This window comes from Hyperolius riggenbachi, chromosome 5, assembly GCF_040937935.1.
Source record: "Hyperolius riggenbachi isolate aHypRig1 chromosome 5, aHypRig1.pri, whole genome shotgun sequence".
Taxonomy (NCBI): domain Eukaryota; kingdom Metazoa; phylum Chordata; class Amphibia; order Anura; family Hyperoliidae; genus Hyperolius; species Hyperolius riggenbachi.
In genome coordinates this window covers 423,037,685-423,056,059 of record NC_090650.1, presented here as the reverse complement: position 1 = coordinate 423,056,059, position 18,375 = coordinate 423,037,685, and the positions used below count along the sequence as shown (strand labels likewise).

Here is an 18,375-nt window from a genome sequence, read left to right as displayed (position 1 = left end):
TTTAGTTAAAGCGGCGTAAAACTCTGACAAAATATTCAACAAAAATGTGTTTTCCTACTTTTTATAACCCATACAATTATCATATTTGCTTTTGTGCACAAGTATTATTATTCATTTAGACATTATAACTTCCCAAAGTTTAGTTTATTTACTTTGAAAGCTGCTGGTGCATTTTATTCATAACTGTTGTAATTCTGTTTTAAATGCACCCAGCAGTGATTTCTGACCTGTGTTTCACTCCAGGACTCATTAGCATAAGTTTCTGCACAGCCAGAGAATGTTTACTTAATTGTATCAAGTAAAGAATGTATACAGAAGATAAGCTAATTGCCAGTTCTGATGAGGCTGCCCCTGCAGGAGAAAAAGTCAGTCCTGTGATGTAACCCTTTAAATTCTGTTTTACTAAAAAAAACAAAAAAAACATCGTGTTAGTATATTGTATGCTGTAAATAATCTTTTAGAGCAAAGAAGAAATACTGGGTTATATTCCACTTTAACTTTGATAGTTGTCCTTTAAAAGGAAATAAATATGGCAGTCTCCATATCACTCGTCCTCGGGTTCACTTAAATGTTTTAAATCATAGATGGAATTTTCAGTTTTATCCTTCGTTATGATTTTCGAGGTACACATATGCTTATTCAGTCTGTGGTCTTTTGGTCCCTAACTCTGGCGTGTAATCCGGTTCTCTTTGCGGCAGGGTGCGAGTCTCTACAGAAGCTGGATCTGACGGTGAACTTTGTGGGCGAGCTGTCCAGTGTGAAGGGGCTGCAGCACAATACTCACCTGCGGGAATTGTACCTGGTGGGGAATCCCTGCGCTCAGTACGAGGGCTACCGGAAATACGTGGTGGCCACCCTGACTCAACTAAAGGTGGGTGATAGGAAAAGGATTGACATCTCCACAGCTGCCACTTTCAGACGTCGAAAAACAATCCTAGGACTTTTTTTTTTCAGTTAGAGAATTCAAAGGAAACTTCATCCTTGAACTACCATTGTGTACTCCTATCGTATTATGTTTAGTTTTTTATTTTTTTTTGTAAAATAAAGTTTAAAGTGAATCCGAGATGAAAATAAACTGTTGAGGTAAACAATTGGATCTCTCCTCCTACTCCTAAAAATGACCTTTTTTTAGACATCCCATGATTTTATTTGTGCATAATCATTTACAAAATAAATGTAATGTTTTATGTCTCTGCTCAACTGCAGTGTCTCCAGAATCCCAGAGCAAAATACATGAACTATTGACCCACATCATGTTTCCCTTTGCAGTCATATGCCCAGTTATCGGCTTAGGAAAGTGTTTTATAGCTGTCATTTGTTATCAGTGAGCTCAACTGGAGAAAAACTGTCAGGTGCATAGCTGAATTTCAACTTCTTTCAGACAGGGAAAAAAAGAAAAGGCGCCCAGAATAGGTGTCTGTATACTTGTCACTGTATATACACGTCTCTTGTCACATGTTATCTTGGGCACACTTTAAAGTGGACCTGAACTTTTGCACAGGCCAGAAGGAAAACATAACAGAAATACATCCTGTATGTATTTAAAGAGTTTAGTCTGTCTAATTCCCCCTCATTAGTGTCTAATCACTGGTTGTAATTTGATCTCCCCCATGTCACATGACTGCCATGGCAGAGATGGCAGATAAGGCCATTTGAAAGCACAGGATGTTAACAATATGTCTGCTTCCATGAATCAGGAAGTAGACACAGTGCAGATTTACTGGAGGATTTGTATGAGCTGTAACAAGAAAATGTTTTATGTTTAAGGCTGGTTTCACAGTGGGACGTTACAGGCGCACGTTAGAGCAGCCTGTAACGCAGCCCACCGCACAGCAATGAAAAATCAATGGGCTGTTCACAGTGCCCACGTTGCGTTACTTAGTAACGCTGCGCCATAAGACAACGTACTGCATGCTGTACTGTATAAGCGTCAGAGCCGCGTTAGACTGCTTGCACATGCTCAGTAATGTTGGGGAGGAGCGGAGAGCGGCCAGGCACATGGCTAATTAATATTCACTGCACTCAGTGACGTGTAGTGTTTACTTCCTGGAGCGGCCGCTCTGTGCGGCGATTGGCCGGGCGGGAACACATGATGCCGCATGCGCACAAGAGTACGCATCACGGCATCACGGACGCCAGAGTGAGCTGCACAACGCGGCTCACTCTGATGTCCAAAGCAGAGAGCACCAGGCGTTGCGTTAGGTGCACGTTATGCGACCATAACGTCCCCTAAAACGCAACGTCCTGGTGTGAAACCAGCCTAAAGGTTATTATGCTGTGTGTAGCTTTTAGAGCAGAGAGGACGTTCTGAGTTCAGGTCCGCCTTAATGTATTTACTAATATACAATTATGGCTTATGTAGGTCATTTTAGGAGAATTATACATTCCCTGCAATGTCCCAAAGTTCTATTCACTTTTGATTTTTTTCATTTTTTATTTTGTAGTTTATTCCCTTAATTAGGGAAGTATGGTGTTTTAAGCAAAGCCTTCCTCTGAATCAACAGGGATATGTGAGGGTGCAGGCTGGTGTTGTACTTTCCTCTGGATCAGCAGGGATATGTGAGGGAGCAGGCTGGTGTTGTGCCTTCCTCTGGATCAGCAGGGATATGTGAGGGTGCAGGCTGGTGTTGTACTTTCCTTTGGATCAGCAGGGATATGTGAGGGTGCAGGCTGATGTTGTACTTTCCTTTGGATCAGCAGGGATATGTGAGGGTGCAGGCTGGTGTTGTACTTTCCTTTGGATCAGCAGGGATATGTGAGGGAGCAGGCTGGTGTTGTACTTTCCTTTGGATCAGCAGGGATATGTGAGGGTGCAGGCTGGTGTAGTACTTTCCTTTGGATCAGCAGGGATATGTGAGGGTGCAGGCTGGTGTTGTACTTTCCTCTGGATCAGCAGGGATATGTGAGGGAGCAGGCTGGTGTTGTACTTTCCTCTGGATCAGCAGGGATATGTGAGGGAGCAGGCTGGTGTTGTACTTTCCTTTGGATCAGCAGGGATATGTGAGGGTGCAGGCTGGTGTTGTACTTTCCTTTGGATCAGCAGGGATATGTGAGGGTGCAGGCTGGTGTAGTACTTTCCTTTGGATCAGCAGGGATATGTGAGGGTGCAGGCTGGTGTTGTACTTTCCTCTGGATCAGCAGGGATATGTGAGGGAGCAGGCTGGTGTTGTACTTTCCTTTGGATCAGCAGGGATATGTGAGGGTGCAGGCTGGTGTTGTACTTTCCTTTGGATCAGCAGGGATATGTGAGGGTGCAGGCTGGTGTTGTACTTTCCTTTGGATAAGCAGGGATATGTGAGGGTGCAGGCTGGTGTAGTACTTTCCTTTGGATCAGCAGGGATATGTGAGGGTGCAGGCTGGTGTTGTACTTTCCTTTGGATCAGCAGGGATATGTGAGGGTGCAGGCTGGTGTTGTACTTTCCTTTGGATCAGCAGCGATATATGAGGGTGCAGGCTGGTGTTGTACTTTCCTTTGGATCAGCAGGGGTATGTGAGGGTGCAGGCTGGTGTTGTGCCTTCCTCTGGATCAGCAGGGATATGTGAGGGTGCAGGCTGGTGTTGTGCCTTCCTCTGGATCAGCAGGGATATGTGAGGGTGCAGGCTGGTGTTGTGCCTTCCTCTGGATCAGCAGGGATATGTGAGGGTGCAGGCTGGTTTTGTACTTTCCTTTTGGATCAGCAGGGATATGTGAGGGTGCAGGCTGGTGTTGTGCCTTCCTCTGGATCAGCAGGGATATGTGAGGGTGCAGGCTGGTGTTGTACTTTCCTTTGGATCAGCAGGGATATGTGAGGGTGCAGGCTGGTGTTGTACTTTCCTTTGGATCAGCAGGGATATATGAGGGTGCAGGCTGGTGTTGTACTTTCCTTTGGATCAGCAGGGATATGTGAGGGTGCAGGCTGGTGTTGTGCCTTCCTCTGGATCAGCAGGGATATGTGAGGGTGCAGGCTGGTGTTGTGCCTTCCTCTGGATCAGCAGGGATATGTGAGGGTGCAGGCTGGTGTTGTGCCTTCCTCTGGATCAGCAGGGATATGTGAGGGTGCAGGCTGGTGTTGTACTTTCCTTTGGATCAGCAGGGATATGTGAGGGTGCAGGCTGGTGTTGTACTTTCCTTTGGATCAGCAGGGATATATGAGGGTGCAGGCTGGTGTTGTACTTTCCTTTGGATCAGCAGGGATATGTGAGGGTGCAGGCTGGTGTTGTGCCTTTCTCTGGATCAGCAGGGATATGTGAGGGTGCAGGCTGGTGTTGTGCCTTCCTCTGGATCAGCAGGGATATGTGAGGGTGCAGGCTGGTGTTGTGCCTTCCTCTGGATCAGCAGGGATATGTGAGGGTGCAGGCTGGTGTTGTACTTTCCTCTGGATCAGCAGGGATATGTGAGGGAGCAGGCTGGTGTTGTACTTTCCTTTGGATCAGCAGGGATATGTGAGGGTGCAGGCTGGTGTTGTACTTTCCTTTGGATCAGCAGGGATATGTGAGGGTGCAGGCTGGTGTTGTACTTTCCTTTGGATCAGCAGGGATATGTGAGGGTGCAGGCTGGTGTTGTACTTTCCTCTGGATCAGCAGGGATATGTGAGTGAGCAGGCTGGTGTTGTACTTTCCTTTGGATCAGCAGGGATATGTGAGGGTGCAGGCTGGTGTTGTACTTTCCTTTGGATCAGCAGGGATATGTGAGGGTGCAGGCTGGTGTTGTACTTTCCTTTGGATCAGCAGGGATATGTGAGGGAGCAGGCTGGTGTTGTACTTTCCTCTGGATCAGCAGGGATATGTGAGGGAGCAGGCTGGTGTTGTACTTTCCTCTGGATCAGCAGGGATATGTGAGGGTGCAGGCTGGTGTTGTACTTTCCTTTGGATCAGCAGGGATATGTGAGGGTGCAGGCTGGTGTAGTACTTTCCTTTGGATCAGCAGGGATATGTGAGGGTGCAGGCTGGTGTTGTACTTTCCTCTGGATCAGCAGGGATATGTGAGGGAGCAGGCTGGTGTTGTACTTTCCTTTGGATCAGCAGGGATATGTGAGGGTGCAGGCTGGTGTTGTACTTTCCTTTGGATCAGCAGGGATATGTGAGGGTGCAGGCTGGTGTTGTACTTTCCTTTGGATCAGCAGGGATATGTGAGGGTGCAGGCTGGTGTTGTACTTTCCTTTGGATCAGCAGGGATATGTGAGGGAGCAGGCTGGTGTTGTACTTTCCTCTGGATCAGCAGGGATATGTGAGGGAGCAGGCTGGTGTTGTACTTTCCTTTGGATCAGCAGGGATATGTGAGGGTGCAGGCTGGTGTTGTACTTTCCTTTGGATCAGCAGGGATATGTGAGGGTGCAGGCTGGTGTTGTACTTTCCTTTGGATCAGCAGGGATATGTGAGGGTGCAGGCTGGTGTTGTACTTTCCTTTGGATCAGCAGGGATATGTGAGGGTGCAGGCTGGTGTTGGTGTTGTACTTTGTTCTCTGGTCGAACTTGATGGACGTATGTCTTTCTTCAACCAAAATAACTATGTAACTATGAAGCAAAAATAAATGTGTGAGACAATGAATTGCATGTGCAATACTGCTAAGAAATAGAACATTAGTAGCAAAGAAAAAATCTCATATTGTTTTCCAGTACAGGAAGAGTTTAAAAGCTTCAGTTCTTATCTATGCAAAAGAGCTTCTCTGAGCTATTTGACCCACTTGGCCAAATACAGTTCTGTTTTCTAAAGCACTTAAACTATTACCAGGTTCAGTAGAGTTATCTCGTTTGAGATAAGTGCACTGCCTTTGACCTCAGTCAGCAGAACTCATGGTGCTGTAAATTCTTGGAATGCTTTGATATCTCTCTCTCTAGCAGAAAATATGGAAGCTGAAAGCAGAAGTTCTCTGTTATTGTCTCACACTGCCCCCTAGTGACAAGTGGTCATAAATATGCTTACAAAAAAAGAAAATGTAGCAAATAAAGAAATAAAAATAAGTGCTTAAATAAATTGGCCTGGAGCACTTGCACACCTCTAAATAAATTGGATGCTAAAGAGTTAAGCAGCCAAGAAACAGTGAGAGACAGCTTGAGATGAGGTTTTACTGCAGGAAGGTTCAAAGGGTCATTATTTCTGTTTTGTTTTATAGCTGAAAAGACAAGAGTGTGGTTTTAAAACTGCAACTGTGACTGAATGATGCAGTGTTATTAAAAAAAAAGCTACATAACTGAAAATAAAAATAAGACTCCTTTCTTTGCTACTAATGTTCTGTTCATTATCCGTACTACACATTCAATTCAATATATCTTCTGGTTTTGTTTTTTTTTTGCTTTAGGTTTGCTTTTACTATTATTTCTCCTCCCCCAAACTCTAATATTGTCTCAGCCTCATTTTCTGTACCTGATGACCCCACATTAGGGGAAGGGTGACCCTATGTAATATTAATTGATGACCTGCCTGCCGGGTAGACGTGACAGATTGTGGGAATACCTTTCGTATACACAATGATGTGCCGGTGTGAATGCAGAGAAATAGAATATATTTTATGTAAATTCCTCCAGTAACATTTGATGTATTCCGATCCCGGAAGAATATTGCTGAAATGTCAGTTTATCATCTAGCTGGAGAATCATCTCTCCCAGCAGCATATCCTGCATCTGTGTATCGCCTTCAAATAAACCCACAGCCCCAGGCAAATGCTTATAGAGGAGATGTAAAGAATAACTGCTGGTTCCCCGGCTGTAAGTGACTCCTAATGTCACCATGAATATCTGCATATAATACAGCTGTTTCCTCTCTTGCAGCTTTGCATAAAAGGCCAGTGCAAAATCCTGTCTCTTAAAGTGACACTGAAGTGAAAATAAACTTATATAATACTGTAAATTGTATGTGTAGTACAGCTAAGAAATAGAGCATTAGTATTAAAGAAAAGAGCCTCATATTTTTATTTTCAGTTATATAGCTACCCTGTATAATTCTATCATATTTTCTGTTTTGAAACCACACTCTGTAGTTTAACCAGTTCACCCCCAAGGGTTTTTATCCTAACGGACCAGAGCAATTTTCAGTTGTCAGCGCTCCTCCCTTTTATTCCCTAATAACTTTATTACTACTTATCACAAGAAAATGATCTATACCTTGTTTTTTTCGCCACCAATTAGGCTTTCTGTGGATAGTACATTTTGCTAAGAATTTTTTTATTCTAAATGCATTTTAATGAGAAAAACAGAAAAAAAAAGAAAAAAAATCATTATTTCTCAGTGTTCAGCCTTTATAGTTTTAAAATTAAACATTCTCCTGTGGATAAAACTAACACGTTTTATTTGCCCAGTGGTCCCGATAATTAAACCGTTTAGATTATGTCCCTACCACAATGTATGGCGACAGTATATTATTTTGAAATATAAGTGGTTATTTTTCTGTTTGTTCTGGCCATAATTACAAGCCCCTATGTAATAAATTAAAATTAATTTTCCCCCATAAAATATAGAAAAAAAAAAGCTGAGTCCCTAAGGCAACTATTTATTTATTTTTTTTAAGCTGATTTTTTTTTTTACAAGTGTTTTTTTTGGGGGGGAGGGTTGGAAGTGTAATTTTATTAAGGATGTGTATATACTTGAAAATGTATGTATTTTGTAGGTGTAATATACTTTTTGGCCACAAGGTGGCGATAGTGAACACTCATAGGACGTGTTCACTTTTTTTTTTTTTTTTTTTTTTTTTTACACTTTATTAAACTGTTACATTTCCTGTTTATGTGAATGGACGTAGCCGCTGTTCGCGGTCACGTCCATTCACTCCAGGCACTGCGATTGGGTAGAGGACTGTTCGGTCCTCTTCCCCAATCGCCCAGCACGGGATCCCGACGGTAATGGCGGCGGTAGCGGCGGACACACGGCGGTAGCAGCGGCGGGAATGCGCGACGTATTAAAACGTCAGGTTGCTGTTAATAGCGGTAAGCATGACGTTTTAATACGTTAGGATGGCGGTAAATGGTTAACCCTTTCAAGACCAGCCTCCTAACCCCCCTTAAAGAGATACTCCGACCAAGAATTGAACTTTATCCCAATCAGTAGCTGATACCCCCTTTTACATGAGAAATCTATTCCTTTTCACAAACGGACGATCAGGGGGCGCTGTATGGCTGATATTGTGGTGAAACCCCTCCCACAAAGAAATTCTGAGTACGTACTCTTGGCAGTTTACTGTCTGTAAACCCTGTTGCATTGTGGGAAATAGCTGTTTACAGCTGTTTCCAACTGCCAAAACAGCAAGCAGCAGCTACATCACCTGCCAGCAGTAAAAATGTCACCATGTAATAAATGTCAGAATATAAATAAGGGATTTAAAATATTTTACAATGGGCAAACACTGACTAAATCATTTATACATAATTATTGTAAAAATGAAGCATTTTTCTATTACATTATTTTCACTGGAGTTCCTCTTTAAGGACCAGGCGATTTTGCATGGGGGGGGGGGGGGGGGGGGGGGAAGGTGGGAGGCATTGGTAGGACTAGCTGTGCATGGTGTCCCACTTGTAGCCAGCAGCCTTTACTCACCTCCCAGGCTCCACCGATGAGCAGCTGTGGATCCCTCCGCTCTAGCCGGCATCCCCACTTGTACTGACGCTAAGTTCCTGGTCACGGCTTGATGACATCATCAAGCCAGGACCTGACACTACGTCAGAGCAAGTGGGAATGCCGGCTGGAGCGGAGAGGATCGCCGGGGGAACATCAGAAAGTTGAGTGGATGCTCTTCTTCCCCCCTCACTGCCGTAGCTCTAATGGTGATCACTACGATCTGCCTGCGATCATAGTGATCACGTAATCAGCAGCCACACGCGATGGCTGCTGATCACTGAGGGGAGATGTCAGCTGTCATATGACCGCTTACTCTCCCCCTCTTGGGTGCGCACGATTGCGTCGGGAGTGGAAACGGCTGGCGGCGTAAATTCTACGCTGCATCAGGCTAGGACAGCCACAAGTGCGGCGTAGGATTTACCTACAGCGGTCCGCAAAAGGTTAAGCTGTAAAGCCTTGTACACACGTCCAACAAGTGTACAACCAACACGACAACATGACCAACCGCATAAAAAGACGTTGACACAACCTGTATGTCCACATGACAAAACCAGCTAAACGACCAACTCATTTACATACTACACACGCAAGCAGTATGGCGGATTGCACAACATGGCCGCATTCAAAACAAGCACAAGTCATTCAAACAAAGTCGTTAAAGGGACACTTAAGTCAAACAAAAAAAATGAGTTTTACTCACCTACGGCTTCCAATAGCCCCCTGCAGCTGTCCAGTACCCTCGCCGTCTCCATCCGATCCTCCTGGCCCCGCCGGCAGCCACTTCCTGTTTCGGTGACAGGAGCTGACAGGCTGGGGACGCGAGTGATTCTTCGCGTTCCTGGCCACAATAGCGCCATCTATGCTGCTATAGCATATATCATATAGCAGCATAGAGGGTGCTAATGTGTCTGGGAACGCGAAGAATCACTCGCGTCCCCAGCCTGTCAGCTCCTGTCACCGAAACAGGAAGTGGCTGCCGGCAGGGCCAGGAGGATCGGAGGGAGACGGCGAGGGCACCGGACAGCTGCAGGAGGCTATTGAAAGCCCTAGGTGAGTAAAACTCATTTTTTTTGTTTGACGTAAGTGTCCCTTTAAGTGAGCTACAGGGGGCAGATAGGAGAATGGGGGGAGCAGTGGGCATAAGGACAGTTAGTAGTATATGACAGCTCCCCCCGTTTCTCCAAAGTTTTTGGGCTCTGGTATCCTTTCAGAAAATCCCACCCCATCCTGAACACTATAGCACCATCACCTGTAAGCACAATTAACTGGTGGCTCCTGTCACTACCTGAACTGGGGTGCACTGTCACTACCTTAACTGGGGGCTCCTGTCACTACCTTAACTGGGGGGCACTGTCACTACCTTAACTGGGGGCTCCTGTCACTACCTGAACTGTGGGCTCCTGTCACTACCTTAACTGGGGGGCACTGTCACTACCTAAACTGGGGGCTCCTGTCACAACCTGAACTGAGGCACCTGTCACTACCTGAACTGGGTGCCCTGTCACTACCTAAACTGGGGGCTCCTGTCACTACCTGAACTGAGGCACCTGTCACTACCTGAACTGGGGGGCCCTGTCACTACCTAAACTGGGGGCTCCTGTCACTACCTGAACTAAGGCACCTGTCACTACCTGAACTGGAGGGCCCTGTCACTACGTTAACTAGGGGGCACCGGTCACTACCTAAACTATCTAGGCCAGCCAGCCCAGCATCACCACCAGACAACCAGCCCAAAATCACTGTCAAAAAGGCCACAGCATCACCGCCAGCCAGCCCAGCCACAGCATCACCGCCAGCCCGGACACAGCATCAACGCCAGCCACAGCATCACCGCCAGCCAGGCCACAGCATCACTGCCAGGCCTTTTCAGCCCACACATCATCCCCAATCCAGCCAAAAACAGCCCTCCGAACAGCCGGCGACAGGCCCGACAGTGACTTCAATATTTACCTTTGCTGGCTCCAGCGGGGGCGCTGTGGCTGCTTTCGGCACGGAAATAGACGGAAATACCCGATCTCCGTCGGGTCCGCTCTACTGCGCAGGCGCCGGAAACTTGCGCCTGCGCAGTAGAGCAGACCCGACGGTGATCGGGTATTTCCGCCTACTTCGGAGCCGACAGCCGTCAGAGCGCCTGCGCAGGAGCCGGGAAGGTAAATAATGACGTCACCGCTGCACGGAGGGCTGCAGCGAAACCCCTGAGGGACGGAGGACGGCGTGGGAAGCCTCATTAGGATCCGGAGGCTTCCCCCACCCGAGGTGAGTACCCCCCAGGGGACGTTTTGTCGTTACAGATCCTCTTTAAGGGGGCGTTCTGCCTATTTATGTGAAATGCTGTCTATTTATGTGCCTCATGACTGCTGAATTTGTCTTGTTGGGGGCCTCATGATTTGTTGGGGGCCTCATGACTGCTGAATTTGTCTTGTTGGGGGCCTCATGATTGCTGAATGTGTCTTGTTGGGGGCCTCATGATTTGTTGGGGGCCTCATGATTGCTGAATTTGTCTTGTTGGGGGCCTCCTGATTTGTTGGGGGCCTCATGATTGCTGAATTTGTCTTGTTGGGGGTCACATGATTGCTAACTGCGAGACTATGGAAAAAGCTGAATCATCATCATATGAGACAATAGCGTTAAACCGACTTTTTCAGCTTTTTAAAACAGAAAATCAAACTGGGAGGTTCTTAAAAAATGAATACATTTTTTTCAGGAGTAGGATGGATGAAATTGTTTATCTTCACAGATTATTTTAAACTTGGATTTTCCATAATGTTCATGTATGAGTTAAAACGTTTGTACAGTGTTTAGTTTAAATTGCTGTTGCCACTTTGCGATAGATAAGAGACTTTTGGGTTGCAGTTTGGGCACTCGGCCTCCAAAAGGTTCGCCACCACTGTCATAATCTAATGTCCCGCCATTGCTAAGTTCATGTAAACTTGTCTCCGCCCATGACCACACCCTCATTCTGGTCCATGACCACACCCATTTTTCAGCACGGCACACATAGCGTGCCGCACAACGTAACCCCATTGCGCCACACGACGTACCCCAATTTTCGGTGCACCGCGCTACTTTTTCCTCCCTCCCCTTTTTGCGCTCCCCCCCTGGAAAATTTTCTGCGGACACCCATGATTGTCACCATCGGTAATACCCGTCCTCCCTCATGCCAAGTGGGGTCGGGGTGACCGGTCATGTCAAATCTCTTCTCAGGAGGGAGAAAGCCCAGACGTGCCCCCTCCTTCCCTCCCCACCAGACTGTATGTGTGCCAGAGGGTACTTCAGTTGGGATCAGCGGGAACTTGGACTTCTGTCTATAACAGTTTTTGAGATTGAATATGTTAAATGAGATATAAACAAACCTGATTGTGTTTTGCTTAATTAAAGCATAAAGAAATGTTTGGAAAGCTCTCTTATGTAATTATAGAGCTCTCCTATAAATGTAGACATACTGTGTCGTGTCACTTGAGGGGATGTCATCCACAACACCGGGTACTTGAGAGGAAGTGCTGCACTGTGTAATGCAGACCATGGTGAAGGAAAAGGAGGGTTAAAGAGGCCCTGTAGCGACATATAGCAGAATGCAGTCAATTATTCAGGATAACCAATTTTATGGTTATTTTCCTGGTTTCAGCATCAGAAAACCTTCCTATATCTATATAAATTTGCTGTATATTGTTATTTAACCCCACCCCTCCCAGTGATGTCACAGCCTAGGCTGTTTAGCTATGCGGAACTCTCCTCCCAGAGCATTCTGGTAAACTAGGCATTATTTTCACTTGCTTTAGAGTTTTCAAGGGGGTCCTTCTACACTATATCAGATGCTGGCGTTTGTAACTGAAAGAACTGATGTGCAAGGTAATGCCCATGTTTTGCTATGGCCTCTTTCACACTATACAGTAAAAAAAAATAAGTATTTTTTAACAATGCACTGCTATGGAGGAAAAATAACTTAAATAAAGTGGCCCTAAACAAACAGGGCCCTAAACAAACATTCCGCAGAGCTGCACCTGACAGGACCAAAGATGTTGCCTCTTGTGATAAATGACAGAATGTAAATCAGGGTGAGGAAAAATGTTACGATGGGCAAACACCGACTAAATAATCTGTAACATATTTTAAAATATAAGCTATTTTATTAATTACATTATTTTCTCTACAGTTCTACTTTAATCAGTTTTGGGCCAGACGGCTGTAGCCCCTTTAAGACCTGAGCGGTCCTTTCCCTATTTTGTATAGTGATTGCTGCGACAGATTTATCCCCCCCCCCCCCCCCCCCAATATTCTTAAAGGACCTCTGTCGCAAAAATCTTAACATTTAAAATACATGTACACATACAACATACAAATAAGAAGTAGGTTTCTCCCAGAGTAAAATGAGCCATAAATTACCTTTCTCCTATGTTGCTGTCACTTACAGTAGGTAGTAGAAATCTGACATTACTGACAGTTTTTAGACTAGCCGATCTTCTCATGGGGGTTCTCAGGGTTTTCTTTATTTTTAAAAGCACTTAGTGAATGGCAGTTGTTCGGTCCAACTGCCAAAATAGTGTGCAGCGAGTAGGGAGGTTGGCCAGCATCTTTGTATAAATCTTTTTCAGGGAGTGTCTTTATACAGAATAAAGGCCATGCTGAGAATCCCCCATGAAGAGATGGACTAGCCCAAAACCCGTCGGTAATGTCAGATTTCTACTACTTACTGTAAGTGACACCAACATAGGAGGAAAGTAATGTATGGCTCCTTTTGGGAGAAATGTACTTCTTGTTTGTATATTTTTTAAATTTTAGGATTTTTGCAACAGTTCTTCTTTAAGTTCACTTCACTGGCTACCAGTAGAATGGAGAATACTCTTCAAGATTGGACTGCTGACATTCAAATCCTTGCACAATCTGGGCCCTGGATACATGAAGGACTTGATGAAGCTGCACCGCACCTCTCACAACCTCAGATCAGCAAGTTCTGTAAACTTGGTCACTCCCAGAGTGCACCTCAAAAAATCGGGAGACAGAGCCTTCTGTCATGCTGCCCCTACTCTTTGGAACTCCCTGCCACACCCAGTAAAGACAGCCCCTTCCCTGGAGCTATTCAAATCCAGACTGGAAAGCCACCTGTTTAGCCTGGCATTTCCGGACTTATAAAATTCTTCCTCTGTACCACGATTTACCAATCAAGCAATTACTGGTCTCAGCCATGCTTATGCTCTTTGAGTCCTACGGAAGAAAATCGCTTTACAAATGTTATTTGTTGTTAAGTAAAGTTCCTTTTTAAAGGGAGAGAGATATGGAGGCTTACATGTTTGTTTCCTTTTAAATAATGTACATTACCTGGCTGTCCTGTTGATCCTCTGCCACTAATATACATTTAGCCACAGACCCTGAGCAAGTATGCAGACCAGATGTCTATGACAAATCTGACAAGATTAGCTGCATGCTAGTTTCAGGTGTGTGATTTGACCCTACTAACCAGAAAGATCAGCAGGGCTGCCAGGCAACTTGTATTGTTTAAAAGGAAATAAATATGGAAGCTCCCATAGGCATCATACCTCCTTTAAGGCCTTGTTCACATCTAAAAACGCAAATGGAAGCGCTTTGCGTTTTTGTGCCCTTTTTCCCCTCCCGGGACTGCGCTTTTCCAGATCGTTTTTTTTTCATTCACTCCCTGGCGCAAGTCAGTAAGGGAACTCTTTGACCCAGGAAAAGAATAAATGCAATGTATTTATTCTTAGAAACGCGAACACAATCGCTACAAAAAGTGACTTCGTGAGGGTTTTTGCATTTTTCTACACCTTCCATTGAGGGAAAAAATGCCCCAAAAATGGTACAGGCAGCGCTTTGCTGAGCGGATTTGGAAACGAACCGCTCAGATGTGAACTCTCTCATAGGGAATCATTGCACAAGCGTTTTTAGGGCGATTTTGAAAATCGCCTGCACTTGAAAAAAAGTGCAAAAATGCCCCTAGTGTGACTGAGCCCTTAAAAGTGGACCTGAGAAGAACTAAACCTCTCAGTCCCTCGCCATCTCCCTGGGGTGCTCCTTTCCTCTTCTGGACGGCTCAGTACTCTCTCCGAGTTGCCCTTCATTGCGCATGCATGGCCCACCCTCACGTGCACCCCACCACACTCCTGTGGCCAGGAGCATTCTGTTGATCTCAGGTTCTCTTGAAAGGATACCCGAGGTGACATGTGACATGATGAGATAGACATGTGTATGTACAGTGCCTAGCACACAAATAACTAGGCTGGGTTCCTTTTTTTCTTTCTCTGCCTTGAAGAGTTAAATATCAGGTATGTAAGTGGCAGTTCCGGTCTGAGTCAGGACTGGGTCATACACTGCAGTGTGACCCTCACTGATAAGAAATTACAACTATAAAACCCTTATAGCAGAACATTGCTTCTAAGATGTGTCATTGAGCAAAAACAATACAACAGTAAAAACTTAAAAAGTAGATTTAAATATAAAATAAAACTGTGGAATACCTTAAAAAGTCATTTTTAGGAGAAGGAAGATAGATACAGTTGTTTGTTTCATTTGTTTATTTTCACCTCGGGTGTCCTTTAACCTCCTTGGCGGTAACCCCGTGTGTGACACGGGGTAAGCCGCCGGAGGGTGCCGCTCAGGCCCTGCTGGGCCGATTTTAATAATTTTTTTTTTGCTGGACGCAGCTAGCACTTTGCTAGCTGCGCCAGCACTCTGATCGCCGCCGGCCCCTTTGCGATCGCCGCTATCTGCTGCGGCGCGGGCCCCCCCCCCCCTCCAGACCCCAGCGCTGCCTGGCCAATCAGTGCCAGGCAGCGCCGAGGGGTGGCCCGGGACTCCCAATGACGTCCCGACGTCAGTGACGTCGGTGACGTCATCCCGCCCCGTCGCCATGGCGACGGGGGAAGCCCTCCAGGAAATCCCGTTCTATGAACGGGATTTCCTGATCGGAGATCGCCGAAGGCGATCGAAGCGGGCGGGGGGGTGCCGCTCAGCAGCGGCTATCATGTAGCGAGCCCTCGGCTCGCTACATGATTAAAAAAAATTTTTTTTAAAAAAAACCTGCTGCGCTCCCTCCTGGCGGTATTTTTCATACCGCCAAGGAGGTTAAGGTCATACACCCTGGAGTGATGCGTGCATATTTATTGCAGTCTGTATGCAGCATGAAATTGGGCTAATCCAAATCACCAGAGAGTGTATTTGATTGGCCCAATTTCAGTCTACATAAAGCGTGCATTAGATGTTCATGCAAGCAGCTCCCTGACCACCTCTTCAAATATTTCAGGAAACTATCGTCATTGGGGAGTGCAGTCAGGCTGACATCATGTCAGGTAAATATATGATGTCTCAGAACCGTCAGAACAAATGAGCGCAGATAAACGCTCGTGTCTGCTGTTCATGAGAAGCTTACCAAGTTAATTTCTTAAATAGCTGTGCTGGGGTCGTATGGTGGCGAACAATCACCCGCTCTCTATGATCTCACCGCTCACTGGGGCATGAATTATGCAGGTGGCATCTGGGGGGCTTTGGCTCAGATTGCCATCTTATTACTAGTGGCGGCGAATGGCCGGGGCTGCGGAGGTGATGTGACTCCTTCTCTCTCTGTGTCTCATGTTGTAACGTTAAGCTGAAGCCATAATATCGTGTTTTTTTTCTGTTTGAAGTGGCTGGATGGGAAGGAGATCGAACGCTCGGAGCGGATTCAGGCCTTGCAGGATTATGTCCAAGTGCAGCAACAAATCAAAGCACAAGAGGGGGCTTACCTGCTGAAGAGGGCCGCGGAGAGAGAGGAGGCCCAGAGGAAAACCTCCGCAGCACAAAACCAGGACAAGGAAACGCAGCAGAGGAAGCCGGGGTTTGACGGACGTTGGTACACCGACATTAACAACACCTTGTATGTCAAGTAAAGGGTTTAGCCTGATTGGCTTTATGGATGAGAGCACAGAAAATCCAATACAAATCCAATACAGTGAACATAAACATATGATATAATGAATTGTATGGGTAGTATGAATAATGAATAGAACATAAGTGGCAAAGAAAAGAGTCTCCTATTTCTATTTTCAGTTATATAGCGGTTTTTTTTAATAACATGGCATCATTCTGTCACAGTTGCAGTTATAAAACCACTCTCTGTCTTTGAACCTCCCTGGCGGTATTGGCAGTAATACACGTCAATACAAAACATGCTGTGAACAGTATTGATGTGCATACACGTCAATACTCCTGCACTGTATACTAGACCCTTGCTTGACACATTTTGACAAGTTACAGGAAAAAAAAGGTGATGAAAATGAATTAGATCACTTTTTGCACAGCAATCCTGGGGAAATTGAATGCCAGGGAGGTTAAGCTATAAAATAATGACCCTTTGAACTTCCCTGCAGCAAAGCATTATCTTAGGCTGTCTCTTGGCTATTTAAGTGCTTCAGAAAAAAAGGACTGTGTTCAACTCAGTGGGTCCAAAGAGAAGAGAAGCTCTTTTGCATAGATAAAAACTGCCTTTTATTTTAACTCTTCCTGTTCTGGAAAACAATATTAGACTCTTTTCTTTGCCACTAATGTTCTATTGCTTAGCTGTACTACCCATATTATCAGGGCCGGTTTTAGTATAAGGCACTGTAGGCACGTGCCTACAGGCACCTCATGATGGAAAGGCTCCCCTCCCCAAGTGCCTTCCTCCTCCCTTACCTATGCAGAGTCCTGACGAGTGTAAATGAGGGGTTACTCATCCAGTTTTCAGCATTCCACTGACCACATCTCCCTTCATTCAGGAGCACCTCTAGCTACCTAATACTGAAGTTCCTCTACCTAATACTTGGGGTCACCTCTAAATACTAAATATTAAGGGGTACTTCTGCTCTGGCTGCCTAATACTAAGAGGCACCTGCAGCTACTTATGATGGGCAAGGGAAGTAAGGGAGAAGTGACAGCTGGGACAGCCAGCACACCTGCAGTGCAGTTTGGTGGGGTTTGTAGATTCATGGAGGGCGAAGTCTAAGGTGCCAGGATATCTGTGCCTGGCACCTTATGGTGGCTGGATAGTGTGCTGGTTAAGTACTCTGCCTCTGACACAGGAGACCTGGGTTCGAATATCGGCTCCGCCTGTTCAGTAATCCAGCACCTATTCAGTAGGAGACCTTGGGCAAGACTCCCTAACACTGCTACTGCCTACTGAGTGCGCTCTAGTGGCTGCCTTACAAGCGCTTTGAGTCCGACAGGAGAAAGGCGCTATACAAAAAGAGGAATTATTATTATTTGCACATTTGCACCTTCATTTGCACATTAGAATAAATATAAAGGGCACAGCCATGATTTTCAGCTTCAAAACCATGTTGTTTTATTGTTTAAAATGTGATGAATAGCCGAGTGGTATCAGCATCCCCTAACACTATAGCTGCATGATGTCAGTGGAGCCCCTGGTGGCTAAGATCAGGCAAAGCAGTGTGCGATACTCGGAGGTGACAGCAGGGGGCGATGGTACTTTGCATGAACAGCTCTTTACCCCGGTATAGCAACACCTGCTGCATGCGGCATGAGACCGGTTTGGCCTCGTTCAGTGGTGTGTACAGTGACCAAGTGGCAGCCAATCCCCAGCTGCTAGGTTGCCAAACCACACGGCTCAGCCATCTGTCTGACCCGGAGTCTGCTTCCTAACAGACAATGGCTGCTATTATCATACGTTAGACATGTCAAAGCAGATTAATGTTAAAGGAACACTATCCCGAAGAATTGTAAATGTTTTGGATTGGTGATATTCTGATCATCTGGTCTGCAAGTAAAGAGGATTTTCAAAAATTCAAAGCTTCCTGCTGTTATGATGGCTACCACAGTACAGTACTCTACTGCTACTAACTTGCTTGAAAATCAAGCAATCGATGT

General features: G+C 45.6%; 1 protein-coding gene across 2 annotated transcripts in view; it reads left to right on the top strand.

The window, feature by feature from the left end:
- The window catches only part of DNAAF11 (dynein axonemal assembly factor 11), a 122,792-nt gene that overhangs the window by 15,503 nt on the left and 88,914 nt on the right, over positions 1–18,375 (top strand). For both annotated transcript variants that reach the window (XM_068238038.1, XM_068238037.1), the window contains exons 4-5: positions 699–871; positions 16,158–16,387. In XM_068238038.1, the coding sequence (XP_068094139.1) occupies positions 699–871; positions 16,158–16,387 (403 nt within the window). The remainder of the gene's footprint in view (positions 1–698; positions 872–16,157; positions 16,388–18,375) is intronic.